The sequence below is a fragment of the Vigna umbellata genome, chromosome 2 (assembly GCF_029865625.1).
Source record: "Vigna umbellata cultivar VRB3 chromosome 2, Vumbellata_1.0, whole genome shotgun sequence".
NCBI lineage: Eukaryota > Viridiplantae > Streptophyta > Magnoliopsida > Fabales > Fabaceae > Vigna > Vigna umbellata.
The window spans coordinates 32,684,377-32,700,590 of record NC_142166.1 but is presented as its reverse complement, the minus strand read 5'-3'; the positions used below and the strand labels follow the sequence as shown (position 1 = coordinate 32,700,590).

Sequence of the window (16,214 nt, the reverse complement as noted above, 5' to 3'; positions counted from 1 at the left end):
TGGACATCCGTCCTTGATCACTCATCTGTGTGAGATTGTAGGAGTGAATGTGTCCACACAACCCTTGGAGCGTCCTAGAAAGGAAATGGATGCTTCCTATTACACTCAATATTGTGCACTAGATGAGGTAGGACACCCAATGCCTCCCAGCAAGCGCTTCTTTAACATCACTAGCTTGACCCAATAAATCTCAAGTCACTTCTTTCATGTTGATGTTCTTCTCTTTCATCATCAACATCTTCATGGTCACTGATGGGGCTATTGCGGCCCATACAAATTTGATGTGCAATTATGATAACAGTTGAAAAACTGTTATTTTCATGCTTAAAATTGACACAAAAAGCAACCTTTACACTTAGAAACTAGCTTGAAATCATGCTTTTATCCATATTTTCATAAATAAGAGAGCTGAACAGGTTTATGCTTGATTTCAGTGTTTTTGTGCAGGTTTTAAGGTGAATTTAGTGAAAGAAGTGAAGAAGGAGAGAGATGGAATCAGAAAAGTCAACCAGAAACCAGAAAAGTCAACCAGTCAACCAGAAAAGTCAACCAGTCAACCAAAAAGTCAACCAGTCAACCAGAATACTGAAAAAGTCAACCATACGAGTTTTGGACCAGTTTTCTGCGATTTTTATGATTTGTTTGGGCTTGGACCCGTTTTCTATTATTTTTATGTCCTATTTAAAGACCTAGATGTCTTAGGGTTTGGTATCTTTGGCAGAAACGAAGCAAACACTCTCTTTTTCACCCCTTGGGGGTAGATTGGGAGATGGTGACAGTTCTCCTCTTCTCTTTCTAGGGTTTTATCCTTCATTCTTTCATTATTGTTCATCTAGGTTCACCATGAATATGGTGAACTAAACCTTGTATGTTTGTTGGGGAATCAATGTAATCTTTTGAAGCTCTCATATATGGAATTTGTGCTTGCATCTTAATTTAAGATTTATGCTTTCTTTCATCATTAGTTAGGGTTTTTCCTCTTTGCTTAATGCTTGCTTTGTTTAACTCATTCAATGCATGATTATTGATTTTGTCGATACGGGAACGTACGGGGAAGTCTAGATCCGGGGAATCTCTCCCAATATTATATTGGTTGTCGTTAAGCTCCTGCACTTGATGAACTAATTATTAGGAATGCTAGGAATTGTATGAACTCGTAATTAGGGAGAAGCCTTCTTGAAAGGTACTTTAGAGAGTGGCATTAACAATGATGATTTGAATGTTGAATTCCTAAAATATATGAGAGTGGATAAGATGAAATTGACCCCCAACAACATATTCATATATATATTTCATTGAAAGTGCTTGTGTTTTGCTTTTGCCATTGATCAAAACCTCATGCATACATGTTTATTTTCTGTTTTGCATATTAAACTTCAATTATTTCGTTCTTAAGTCTTAGCTAATCAACAAACCACATAACTAAACTAGGCCGTGAGTCCTTTGGGAGAACGATACTTGGTCTTACCAAGTTTATTACTTGAACGATTCGGTCATACTTGCCGATTGTAAAACAAGTTTGTGACATCATATTTTGGTGATCATAAATTTGTCCATCAAATTAAAATGTAGTATAGTGCTAGGAAATGACTCCTAGGTCGTCTCTCAAGGACCAAACTGTGGTTCGTGAATCAGGTCACACACCTAGTAGGGGGGTTGGTGAAAGTGTTTTTGTCATTAGAAATGAACTAAATAAAAACTGGAAATTAAAGACAACCAAACATAGTTGAAAGCATTAAAGTAAATGAAAACATTAAACCGAACAGTCCTAAAGCAAGGTGTGTGAACTAATTAAACTGCAGCTAATAATAAAGAAACACGTGGTGTGATATTCAAATACAATACTTAAGCTAACAAGAAAATGCTATTCATCACGGAATCAACACTAAAAGAAAAATAATAAAAAAACGTTCAACCAAAACGAAATTTTAATTCCAACTACATGACGCACGTGAAATGAAATTTCCCAAACTAGAATTTGCATCTTACGCTATTGAAATGCATAAGCTAATAAATGAGATAAACATTACAGCGGGAATAAAATTTCTATGCTTAATTTAAGAAATGGAATGCATCTTAGAAGCACCGTGAAGCTGCTCCCATGTGTCTCCCAATAACTGAAGCAACGTCCCCTAGCTCAAGCAAAGAAAAGGAAAATAAATCCTCTCAAGGTGGTTGTTGCACCTCCAAGATTAATAACCGTGTGCTTCCAAAGATCCTGGACTTTAAAAGAAAGAAGAAAAAAACTCAATCCCAAATACGCTGTCGTTGAAGCTATCACATTAATACTACTTTTCAAGGCAACTTCAGTATTGCCAAGTAGTATCCAAGAAAGTAGATAGGGCTAAAGTAACCCTGAGTCGTCTCCCTACGAACACGAAATTGCTTTCGAATATCTGACTCTTATGAATGTTATGCAATGCTTATGAATAAAAGTAATGGTTGAAGAATGTTTAAAGAATAAATAAGAAACTTAAAAATAGTTATGATTAAATAGGCTAATTCCACTGCTTTTCCAAGATAGATTTGTCATATGTTTTTCATGAATAATTGTTGAATTAATTATTGTTTAAGTTTCAAATTAATTAAAGTACATTCTTAATTAATTTGAGGGCGATCATGCATTTAACCAAAGTAAATTCTCAATCAAATGCAAAACCTTTCTAGATTATTCACAATAAATTCAACCAAAGTACATTCTCAATCAAATTCTATTGTGCTTAATCATGTCTATTCTTAAATCTCCTAACCAAATTAAAAGCTAATCAATCAAAGTAAATTCTCAATTGATTATAGTTGAAATTATTACTAATCAATCAAAGTACATTCTCAATTCATAGTAAAAACCATTTAATCATATGAAAGTTCCTAAATTAAATCAAAGGAGATTCTCAATTAAACCTAGAAACCCTAGAACTCATATAATCAATATGCATGTAGATTCAAACACATTATGATGCAAAAATCTTTGCTTTTAATTTGATAGAGAGATGAAATACATAGAGAGAGAACAACTTAAATCAATAATCAAAATAAACAATTGCATTAACTCAATCTAACCTCAAAATCCATAATGGAATTACAGCATAATAGCCCTAGATGCTTAGCTCTCCATGAATGGAGTTGAATACAAGATGAAAGAAAAGTGAGAGGAGTATGAGAGAATGAATGAATTGATTTCCCCTCTGGGTCTCTTTATATAGGGCTTGATTGGGCATGGACTATGAATATTCAGTTGACAAAATCTTTTATCTTATATCTTCCAAATAACTAAAAAATTTAGATAATTATAACATTATTTGGAAGATATTTTCTGTTGATATTCCCAAATTACATTAATTCAACAACTGAATTTTATCTTTTAGCTTTTCTAACTTTCCAAAATTGCACAAATGCCCTGAAATTTCTTCTATCTGCACTTTAGCCCGTTCTGAAATTTCTAAATAAAATCTGATTTTGGGCCTTGAATTGCCATTTGGACCAATAAAACTTATATTCTCAGCTGCACAAATAAACATTAGAACATCCAAGAATAATTTATGCGCTAAAACTCACTTTTTACGTCTCTTTATTTCCCAAACCCAACAATTTCAATCATCACAAATTCACTTAAAATCAACCATTTAAGCACAATTATCCCATCAAAAATTTGAATTTTAAAGCATAAATGTGGGCATAAATATGCACTCATCACACCTCCACACTTATCCTTTTGCACTCCTGGGCAAAATTGATTAATTCCAAGACTTTGTGCTGAGTCATTTTATTCCATATTTTGCATTTGAATCAAAAGAATGAGTAGCACTAGACATAGATCAATCATCTAGACATTACTTTGTCATGGACATGCAAATGAAATCACTATATTATTCACACATAAGTGGACCTTTTTGAATTCCCAAGAAAATAAAATATGAAAGATAACACTCAAGTCAATATGTATCTATTCCTGTCCAACTCTCTCAAGTGTTTTTGGCTTGTGTTTACACTCAAAATACCATTGTAAGTAGACACCCTTGATATTAACAAGACTCTTTCATTCACATACTTCAGAAAACATGCAATTGTTGATCATGAGGGCTTTTTAAAGGTTGTATTGAGGCCAAGGCAAAGGTAGGAAATTTTCTTGGAATTTATGAGCTTTTGAAATTGATAGAGAAAGAGTAATGACACTTGATTTCAAAAACAACTCTATTTCTTGCTCTTTTAAAGAAGATTTTTTTTTCTCTTTTGTTTTAAAACTTCAACTTTTCATCTTCCTTTTTACCCTTTTTATTGTTTTATGGGTGAGGTACTCACCCACACACTTATTCATCACTTTATTTCTAACAGAATCCATTACTCCTTCTTCTTTCCTAAGGTAAGGAACATATGATTCTTCTTTTCTCATTTGACAATGACTGGAAACAAGAAAAATAGGCTTAAGGCTCAAAGGGGGTTCCAATGGATTAATGTTAGGACAAGTTTATTTGGCCAAGTAGCTAAAACAAGAAATGCCTCAATCATATCAAATCATGCATATTCTCCTTAGTTGCACAACACAGAATCAAGCTAACTATTGTAGTATCAACAAAACATGGGCAATTCACACAAGAAAAATAGGTATGGCACATGGTGGTCCATCCTTAACATTAAGTTCAAAACTCACATGGTTCAAATTTCTTTCACAAAAGATTTAATCAGGAAATTCTCAAGTCAACTCAATCAGCAAATCATAGAAGCAATTTACTCATATCAACATGACTCATTTTTTTTTTCTTGAATTCATGATCATTCTAGTTACTGATTGAAACTTTCAAATCCAATGCAAACATTTATTTAAAAACAAACAAAATAGGGAACAAAATTAATTGTTTCCCACACCCCCACACTTAAACTATGCATATTGCTCATTGTATACCTTATATATGGAATGCACAGAAAAAGTATGAGGGAACTTACCTCCTTCATGGTGGAAGGAATGTTAGTAGGACTTCATTGGAAAAGTCATCCTGGATAGGAATGTTATCTTTTCCCTTTTCAATCCTACTAAGATGGTCAACTACTAAATTATGTGACCCACTTTTATCGTGAATAGGAGTCAACTTGTCCTTCTCATTCTTGACCATTGTGATTCCATATTTCTCAGGAACCACATGTATAGGCCCCACACAAGTGCTGTCAGAATTTGAATATATAAGACCTGTTTGTAGCAACTTGGTGTCCTTTTTCATTACAACCCCCACCAGTTGAGGATTCAGTCTTCCTTGAGGTTGTCTCACTGGTTTAACATCCTCCTCCAAAAGTATTCTATGCATGCAAAAAGAAGGGCTAATATTAGGAATATCTCCTAAAGTCCAGCCTATTGCATTCTTGTGGTCTCTAATAACCTGTAATAGTTGTTTTTCCTGCTCATCAGTAAGCAATGCAGATATAATAATAGGGAGTTTCCCATCCCTCTCAAGATAAGCATACTTCAAATGGGATGGTAAAAGTTTCAACTCCAAAATGGGTGGTTGTACCACAGATGGCAAAATTTTACTGCCTAAGGTAATCTCAGCCACCTCAACATCACACTCGAACGCCACAGAGATATCATCTATCAATACCGCGTCCTCAATATCACCTGCTTTACAGTTTTCTTTTTTGTCCAAAATTAGGCACGACATATTTGAAAAAGAAAAATTGTTTACAACATCACTTGATAAGTCAATACAAAACAAAGAATGATCTTTAATCTGGTGCTTCCCAGCTTCCAACACGTTGAACCACACCTTCTCGTCTCCTATCTCCATTGTCAATGATCTTGCATGCACATCTATCTTGGTTCGTGCTTTCATCATGAAAGGTCTTCCCAAGATAATAGTTGTTGGACTGATTCCTTCATCATCCTTCATGTCCAATATATAGAAATCTATAGGAAAAATTAACTTGTCTACTCGGACAAGGACGTCCTCAAGCACACCTGCAGGGTTAACTGTGCTACGGTTGGCCAATTGAATGACCACACCAGTAGTCTTAAGAGGTCCCAAAGATAGAGAAGTAAACACTAATAAAGGCATTACATTTATGGAAGCCCCTAAATCTAGCATGGCATTGTCAAACTTTGAATTTCCAATAACACATGGAACAGAAAACATACCTGGATCCTTGCATTTTCGTGGTATTTCAATATGCTTCTTAATCAAGCTTGACACATTTCTTCCCAAATTCAGAACCTCATTATCCCTAAAACGCCTTCTATTTGTGCAAATTTCTTTCAAAAACTTGGCGTAATTACGGATTTGCTTAACAACATCTAGCAAGGGAATGTTGATCTCCACCTTTTTGAAAGTATTTAAGATCTCTTGGTCTAATTCCTCCATTTTTTTTTCGGTTTCAATCGATTTGGATATGGAGGAGGTGGAGAATAAGATGAAGAAGAATTTTTAGAAGAAGAGTTAGAGGATACTAACCTGAATTTATCAGTGGTAGTCTCAGGTGATGGTTCACTTGGTCCTCCATTGTCATCAATTTGCACTCCTTCTTTCTTCTTATCTTCATACTCTTGGGCTCCTTCATGGCCTTTTACTTGCTTACCCGTTCTCAAAGTAATAGCACTTACATTTTGCGGGTTGATCATTGTTTGTGCACGTAGTTTATTTGACTCCTTAGCCTCTAATTTTTCACCCTCTAAGTCAACTCTACAATTGATTTCTTGATTTCTGAATTTTGCTCAAGTATTATTTTCATGAAATCTTGTAGTGACATTTCAGGTTGAGGTTGCTGCCTTTGTTGAGGTAGAACATAAGGTTGTTTATTCTGTTGATACCTGTTGGAGGACGAATCATGATAATTTTGGTATGGTCTATTTCCTCCAATCATGTTTGCAGCAAAAGCTTGAGATGGGTTTTCCACAGTTGTTTCCACCAAGCTAGGACATTCATCAGTATAATGGTTAGTTGAAATGCAAATTCCACACTTCTTAGCAATTTGTGGAGTTGAGGTTTTAAACAAACTTGCAATCTCATCGAGTTTTCTTTCTAGCTTATTCAATATTTCATCTATCCTATTTCCATCAACTGCAGCATTATCAATTTCATGCACTCCCTTCAACAAAGTCACTGAATTTTCTCTTGTGTCATACTGTTCATTGTCTACTGCCTTCTGTTCAATTAGATCTATACCATCTTCTGGTGACCTGTCTAAGAAAGATCCTCCGCTTGCAGCATCTGCCCATGACCTATCAGTAGGACTTAAGCCTTCATAAAAGCTTAGAATTAAATCTTCCATTTCGAGTTGAGGGCATGAAGAACATAGTTTCTTGAATCTTTCCCAATACTCACTAAGATTCTCTTTATCTCTCTGTCTTATATCTTGAATTTCTCTGCGGATAGCTGATAATCTAGATGCAGGAAAATACTTCTCAAGAAAGAGTCTTTCAATAGTTTCCCAATTTGTAATATGTGCAGAGAGATAATACCACCAATCTTGAGCTGCTCCTTAAAGAGTAAAAGGAAAAGCTCTCATTTTAAGGCTCTCTATTGTGATCCTCGGAGATTTAAAGTTTTCACACAACATGTGAAATTGTCTCAAGTGCTTGTGTGGATTCTCCCTTGATAACCCATTGAACTTTGGTAAGGCATTTAACAAGTCATATCTCAACTCCCACTCCTCATTAGGGTATTCAATGTTACTTCGGATAACTGTATTCTGGGAGGTGGCTAACTGTCTAATGGTTCTTTGTGCCATATTCTTTGGGTTAGGATCAGGTAAAGGATTGGATGGTATGTTTGTGACTGGAGATAATGAAGGTGGTTTGGCTTCAGATGTAAGAAGTGTTCCCTCAGTAGAACACCCAAATTTCAAACTTCTTCACAGCTTACGCAAATTCCTTTCGACTTCTGGGTTAATTTGATAAAATTCTCACGGGTTAGCTCTGGTCATGCACTATGCAATCTGCTTGAAGTTGTTTCTTTGTTACTTCTGTTTTTCTTTTATTCTTGCTTTAGAGAAAGATTTCAAATAAGAGATAAGAGAGACTTCTTGGGTCCACTCCCAGGAAAGAGAGGTGCGTCACAATGGACAACTTAAGTACCAAGTCTTTCCTAGCCAGAGTGTATTCAAACTAGCCTCAAGTATTTGTCAATAGAAATTCTTAATTAAAACAAGAACAAAGATTTTTGCTAAAACAAGAATGACTAAAGGCTACAAAATAACTCAAATTAAATTAAATGTATGTGCGTTAAATAAAATAAAATAAAAATAAAAAATAAAATAAAAATAAAAGTAAAAATAAGAATCAAAATATTCAAAATACTAACTGTATTCCCCGGCACCGACGCCAAATTTGATACACTGTCGTTGAAGCTATCAAATTAATACTACTTTTCAAGACAACTTCAGTATTGCCAAGTAGTATCCAAGAAAGTTGATAGGGCTAAAGTAACCCTGAGTCGTCTCCCTACGAACACGGAATTGTTTTCGAATATCTGACTCTTATGAATGTTATGCAATGCTTATGAATAAAAGTAATGGTTGAAGAATGTTTAAAGAATAAATAAGAAACTTAAAAATAGTTATGATTAAATAGGCTAATTCCACTGCTTTTCCAAGATAGATTCCTCATCGGTTATTCACGAATAACTGTTGAATTAATTATTGTTTAAGTTTCAAATTAATTAAAGTACATTCTTAATTAAGTTGAGGGCAATCATGCATTTAACCAAAGTAAATTCTCAATCAAATGCAAAACCTTTCTAGATTATTCACAAGAAGTTCAACCAAAGTACATTCTCAATCAAATTCTATTGTGTTTAATCATGTCTATTCTTAAATCTCCTAACCAAATTAAAAGCTAATCAATCAAAGTAAATTCTCAATTGATTATAGTTGAAATTATTACTAATCAATCAAAGTACATTCTCAATTCATAGTAAAAACCATTTAATCATATGAAAGTTCCTAAATTAAATCAAAGTAGATTCTCAATTAAACCTAGAAACCCTAGAACTCATATAATCAATATGCATGTAGATTCAAACACATTATGATGCAAAAATCTTTGCTTTTAATTTGATAGAGAGATGAAAGACATAGAGAGAGAACAACTTAAATCAATAATCAAAATAAACAATTGCATTAACTCAATCTAACCTCAAAATCCATAATGGAATTACAGCATAATAGCCCTAGATTCTTAGCTCTCCATGAATGGAGTTGAATACAAATTGAAAGAAAAGTGAGAGGAGTATGAGAGAATGAATGAATTGAATTCCCCCCTGGGTCTCTTTATATAGGGCTTGATTGGGCTTGGACTATGAATATTTAGTTGACAAAATCTTTTATCTTATATCTTCCAAATAACTAAAAAATTTAGATAATTATAACATTATTTGAAAGATATTTTCTGTTGATATTCCCAAATTACATTAATTCAACAACTGAATTTTATCTTTTACCTTTTCTGACTTTCCAAAATTGCACAAATGCCCTGAAATTTCTTCTATCTGCACTTTAGCCCGTTCTGAAATTTCTAAATAAAATATGATTTTGGGCCTTGAATTGCCATTTGGACCAATAAAACTTATATTCTCAACTGCACAAATAAACATTAGAACATCCAAGAATAATTTATGCGCTAAAACTCACTTTTTACGTCTCTTTATTTCCCAAACCCAACAATTCCAATCATCACAAATTCACTTAAAATCAACCATTTAAGCACAATTATCCCATCAAAAATTTGAATTTTAAAGCATAAATGTGGGCATAAATATGCACTCATCACACCCCCACACTTATCCTTTTGCACTCTTGGGCAAAATTGATTAATTCCAAGACTTTGTTCTGAGTCATTTTATTCCATATTTTGCATTTGAATCAAAAGAATGAGTAGCATTAGACATAGATCAATCATCTAGACATTACTTTGTCATGGACATGCAAATGAAATCACTCTATTATTCACACATAAGTGGACCTTTTTGAATTCCCAAGAAAATAAAATATGAAAGATAACACTCAAGTCAATATGTATTTATTCCTCTCCAACTCTCTCAAGTGTTTTTGGCTTGTGTTTACACTCAAAATACCCATGTAAGTAGACACCCTTGATATTAACAAGACTCTATCATTCACATACTTCAGAAAACATGCAATTATTGATCATGAGGGCTTTTTAAAGGTTGTATTGAGGCCAAGGCAAAGGAAGGAAATTTTCTTGGAATTTCTGAGCTTTTGAAATTGATATAAAAAGAATAATGACACTTGATTTCAAAAACAACTCTATTTCTTGCTCTTTTAAGGAAGATTTTTTTTTCTCTTTTGTTTTAAAACTTCAACTTTTCATCTTCCTTTTTACCCTTTTTATTGTTTTGTGGGTGAGGTACTCACCCACACACTTATTCATCACTTTACTTCTAACAGAATCCATTACTCCTTCTTCTTTCCTAAGGTAAGGAACATATGATTCTTCTTTTCTCATTTGACAATGACTGGAAACAAGAAAAATAGGCTTAAGGCTCAAAGGGGGTTCCAATGGATTAATGTTAGGACAAGTTTATTTGGCCAAGTAGCTAAAATAAGAAATGCCTCAATCATATCAAATCATGCATATTCTCCTTAGTTGCACAACACAGAATCAAGCTAACTATTAGAGTATCAACAAAAGATGGGCAATTCATACAAGAAAAATAGGTATGACACATGGTGGTCCATGATAACAGTTGAAAAACTGTTATTTTCATGCTTAAAATTGATACTAAAAGCAACCTTTAACACTTAGAAACTAGCTTGAAATCATGCTTTTGGTCATATTTTTAGAAATAAGAGAGCTGGACAGGTTTATGCTTGATTTCAGTGTTTTTGTGCAGGTTTTAAGGTGAATTTGGTGAAAGAAGTGAAGAAGGATAGAGATGGAATCAGAAAAGACATTAAAAAGTACAAAAGGAGAAGCCGCAACTGCCGTTCAACGGCAGTTTACCGCTGAGCGGCACTCAGGCAGTCACGTTGGATCCGCTGAGGGGTGATTTGGCCGCTGAGGGGAAGAAAACAACTCACGCACTTACTGTTGAGCGGTAGTTTACCGCTGAGCGGCACTATTTGTCCTTGGGCCTAATTTTCTGTAATTTTAGAATAGTATATAAGCTTTAGGACGTCCTAGGGTGATGAGTCGTTATTTCTTGAATTATATTTAGTTTATTGCACTTAAATAAACCAGGGAATTGTGTTTAATTGTCTGTTATTTCCCCGTTTTCCGAATTCTGCTTAATTTGGTCGGAAATTTATAATTGTGCTAATTTGGGTTTTCTGAGCTGATTAAGTGCATTTTTTATTACAGGAAGAATTTTGGAGATACATTTTGGGACATCAGGAAGAATGCAATTAAATTCAAAACTCTCCACACAAAAATTTTAGAATTAATTAAATTGTAATTCAGTAGTTTAGAATTTTTGAATCAACTCTTACATTTTGGGTCAATTTTTGGTAAAGTAGACTAGACCCAAAAGTAGAGAAAGATGACTTGGCATCTTAGGGTTTTTGTGTGGACCCCACCCTTATTAAAAGGGAACTCACGGCCTAAGAGAGGGGGCCAGCCGCCACTTGCCACTCTCTCGATCTTGGTTTTTTGGCTCTTAGTTTTTGGAATTCTTTTGGCAAAAAACGCGGGGATTGATGAACGGAGACACATTTTTCTTTTTTTTTTCTTTTTGCTTGAGCGATGTTCTTCAATGATGAATGAAGAGATGATTTTGACTCTGCATTTTTGATTTATTCATTGCTGCTTCCAATTGGTTACAGAGCTTTTTATTGAATGTTCTTTTCTTCTTGTGATTCTGCACGCTGTTACGGGACATGGGTTGCCTTTTCTTTTATTCCGCCATCTTCATTTTAGCACGTTGAGAAGTGTGGCTTCACGGAGGGGAAGAAGGCCTTTCATTCTTCTTGCTGGTAGCGTGCACACGCTTGTGGGACGAGGTTCAAGAAGGAGCTGGAATGGAGGGTCGCCAATCACACAACACGTTACGGCATTAGGGGAACACTGATTTGGAAGGGCTGGACGTGTGGAGCGTCAGCTGCCACCCATATGGAAGACACGTTTTTACATTGAACATTAAAGAAGTGAAAGCAAGCAATGGTTTTTGTTGGAGGCACGAGCTGCTCACGTCCAACTTAGTGCAGTACGGTGATAGGGAGAAGTCACGTTCAACTTGGTGAATGAACGGTGATGAAATTTTTGGAAGCAGCACGGTCACATCCAGCTTGGAAATAGGAATAGGTGTAACACGCAATCTAGAGAAATGCACACAAGGTGACGGTGATAATTGATTGGAAAAAGGTTGATTCATTGGCTGGAGAAAGGCACACTCGGATCACTTGGTCTTGGAGAAGGAGGCACACATGTGCACACGGAAGCAGCTTACTTATGGATTCAACATTCACGGTTTTCAATGTAAAATTCAGTATTTTATTTCTTAGCTCAACGTTGAAGTTTAAGAGTATTTAACGTATTTTTTTTAGCCGTGATTTTAATTGGTTCAAGCATATGAATTTTTCTTGAAATTTTATTCCAAGTTGCAATGTGTATTTCGTTATTAGCCAAACTTTTTTTTTATTATTATTGCTGCATTTTAATTAGTTCACACATCTTGTTTTAGGACTGTTCGATTTATGGTTTTTATTCATTATGTTGTTTATTTTGTTCGGCTTCTCTATCTTCCTACATTTCCAATTTCTGCAATTGCTTTAGAGACTGTTTGGTGTCAATATAGAACCGTTCGATCATCTGTAGGACCGTTCGGTCTTCCTGCTTTGTTCATTTATTTTAATGTTTTGAATTGTGCTTAGTTGTATTTAATTTCTAGTTTTAATTTAGTCTGCTTGTAATCACAAAAACACTGTCAAACCCCCCACTACTACGTGTTTGAGCTAAGACTCGAACCACATTTGGTCCTTGAGAGACGACCTAGGAGTCACTTCCTAGCACTATACAACATTCTTTAATGCACATCAAATTTGATCGGCCGCGACAGCCCGCATCAAATTTTGGCACCGTTGCCGGGGACCAACGGTTCGGTCTTAGGTCTTTTGTGTTGTTAATGTGTTGTTTGAGTGTTTGTATCTGTTTTGTCTTGTATGTTTGAGTATGTGTGATTTGTTTGCTTAGGTTGTTTTGTGTGTTCGAATTTTTTGTGCTATCGTTTCATGATTTTAGGGTGTTGGGACTTAGTGCATGACTAGGGGAAATCCTGGGCCTATACCACCCTTTGATCCTGAGATTGATAGAACTTTTCATAGGTTAGCTAGGCATTCTAGAAATTTATCTTTAGAGTCTGTTTTTGAGTCTGTTCCATTGGATATTGTGCATCCCACTGCTGAGTACTTTATGCATACTGCATCTACTGCATCTGTTGCATCTGCACTTGATTCTGATTCTTATTCTGTTGTTTTTCACACTGAGAACAATATGGCACAACCTCCACCTCGTGAGAGGACTTTTAGGGAGATGGCTGCACCTGATTTCGATATTGAAAGCTTGTGCATCCAATATCCTGATGAGGACGTTCCATTTATTCTCAAGGCTGGACTGATCCATTTGTTGCCCAAGTTTCATGGTCTTGCAGGTGAGAGTCCTCATAAGCATTTGAAGGAATTCCACATTGTCTGTTCCAGTATGAAACCACATGATGTTCCTGAAGAGCACATCTTCTTGAAGGCATTCCCTCATTCATTGGAAAATGTTGCTAAGGATTGGTTGTATGGTTTGGCGCCTAGATCCGTCACTAGCTGGGATGATCTGAAGAGGCTGTTCTTGGATAAATTTTTCCCAGCATCCCGGACCACAGCTATCAGAAAAGACATAATTGGGATTAGGCAGCTTGGTGGAGAGAACTTGTATGAGTATTGGGAGAGATTCAAGACACTTTGTGCTAGCTGCCCCCACCATCAGATACCTGAACAACTCCTTATCCAGTATTTCTATGAGGGTTTGAACAACATGGATCGGGGTATGATTGATGCTGCCAGTGGTGGAGCTCTTGGAGACACCACACCTGCTGAGGCCAGGCAATTGATTGAGAAGATGGCCTCCAACTCCCAGCAGTTTAGCACCAAGAATGATGCCATTGTGGTGAGGGGCATACATGATGTTGTTGCCCAGTCTTTATCAGCTGTTGAAAGCAAGTTAGAAGGCAAGATTGACTCTCTTACAAAGTTGGTGACACAGTTGACTACCAACCAAAGATCTGCAGCTCCATCTGCATCTGTTGCACGACTATGTGCTATTTGTCCTTCCAGTGACCACTATACAGATGCATGTCCTTCTTTGCAGCACTCTGCTACCTCTGATGCGCCTCAGGCTTATGCTACGAACATCTACACTAACAGGCAGCCACAACAGCAAAATCATGACTTGTCCAGCAACAGGTACAACCCAGGGTGGAGGAATCACCCCAATCTTAGATGGAACAATGCGCCACAGCATCAGCAGCAGGCGCCACCTTTCCAGAATGCTGGAGCACCTAACAGATATGTGCCTCCACCTATGCAACAACACTAGAGGCAACAACAACAGCAGCAGCAAGAGATTCCTTCCCAACCTTCCAGTTCTTCTTCTGAGCTTACCTTGGAGGAGTTGGTGAAGCAGATGACTATTCAAAACATGCAATTTCAGCAGGGGACAAAAGCTTCCATCCAGAGCTTGACGAATCAAATGGGGCAGATAGCTACACAGCTGAATCAGGCACAGTCTCAGAATTCTGATAAATTGCCATCCCAAACTGTGCAGAATCCTAAGAATGTTAGTGCCATCACCCTCAGATCTGGGAAGCAAATTTTTGTGCCCACCATGCCATCTCAGGCACCTGAACGTCCTAAACTTAAACCTGCTACTTCCCACATAAAAGAGGACCAGGCTGGTCCAAGCAAGACATTTGAGGCAGGTGGACCTTCTTCTTCCGGTGGTTCTTCTTCTTCTACCACCACTAGCACATCTCCTACCTTGCCCCACCAGATTCCTCTTCCATTTCATCCAAAGGCGATGCCTAGCAAAAAGATGGAAGAGGTGGACAAAGAAATATTGGAGACCTTCAGGAAGGTAGAGGTGAACATACCTCTACTTGATGCCATAAAGCAGATTCCTAGATATGCAAAATTCCTGAAGGACCTATGCACGCATAAGAGGAAAATGAAAGGAGATGAAAGAATCAGCATGGGCAGGAATGTATCCGCGCTCATTGGTAAGTCGGTCCCGCACGTTTGATGGACAAATTTATGATCACCAAAATATGATGTCACAAACTTGTTTTACAATCGGCAAGTATGACCGAATCGTTCAAGTAATAAACTTGGTAAGACCAAGTATCGTTCTTCCCAAAGGACTCACGGCCTAGTTTAGTTGTGTGGTTTGTTGATTAGCTAAGACTTAAGGACGAAATATTTGGATTTTTATATGCAAAAGACAAAAATAAACATGTATGCATGAGGTTTTGATCAATGGCAAAAGCAAAAGATAAACACTTTCAATGAAATATATGTATGAATATGTTGTTGGGGGTCAATTTCATCTTATCCACTCTCATATATTTTAGGATTTCAACATTCAAATCATCATTGTTAATGCCACTCTCTAAAGTACCTTTCAAGAAGGCTTCTCCCTAATTACGAGTTCATACAATTCCTAGCATTCCTAATAATTAGTTCATAAGTGCAGGAGCTTAACGACAACCAATATAATATTGGGAGAGATTCCCCGGATCTAGACTTCCCCGTACGTGCCCGTATCGACAAAACCAATAATCATGCATCGAATGAGTTAAACAATGCAAGCATTAAGCAAAGAGGAAAAACCCTAACTAATGATGAAAGAAAGCATAGGTCTTAAATAAAAGATGTAAAAACAAATTCCATATATGAGAGCTTCAAAAGATTACATTGATTCCCCAACAAACATACAAAGTTTAGTTCACCATATTCATGGTGAACCTAGATGAATAACAATGAAAGTATGAAAGATAAAACCCTAGAAAGGTGAAGAGGAAGCCTGAGCATCCAAGATCCTCCTTCAAAGGGGTGGAAGAGAGAGTGTTTGCTTCGTTTCTGCCAAGGATACCTAACCCTAGGAAACCCTAAAGCTTATATATTATCCGTAAATTACAGAAAATTAGGTCCAAGCCCATAAAAGTGCTGCTCAGCGGTAAAGTACCGCTCAACGGTAAGTGCGTGAGTCGTTTCTTCCCCTCAACGGACCTCCCGTA

The 16,214-nt window shown here is 36.4% G+C and overlaps 1 protein-coding gene and 1 pseudogene across 1 annotated transcript in view; one reads left to right on the top strand and one right to left on the bottom strand.

Moving 5' to 3' along the window:
- The window catches only part of LOC148203828 (uncharacterized), a 102,059-nt gene extending 96,411 nt beyond the window's left edge, over positions 1 to 5,648 (bottom strand). Inside the window, exon 1 of the mRNA XM_088107777.1 lies at positions 5,359 to 5,648. Within this exon, the coding sequence (XP_087963903.1) occupies positions 5,359 to 5,648 (290 nt within the window). The remainder of the gene's footprint in view (positions 1 to 5,358) is intronic.
- A 7,544-nt stretch (positions 5,649 to 13,192) lies between these two features.
- The window catches only part of LOC148203827 (uncharacterized), a 54,411-nt pseudogene continuing 51,389 nt past the window's right edge, over positions 13,193 to 16,214 (top strand).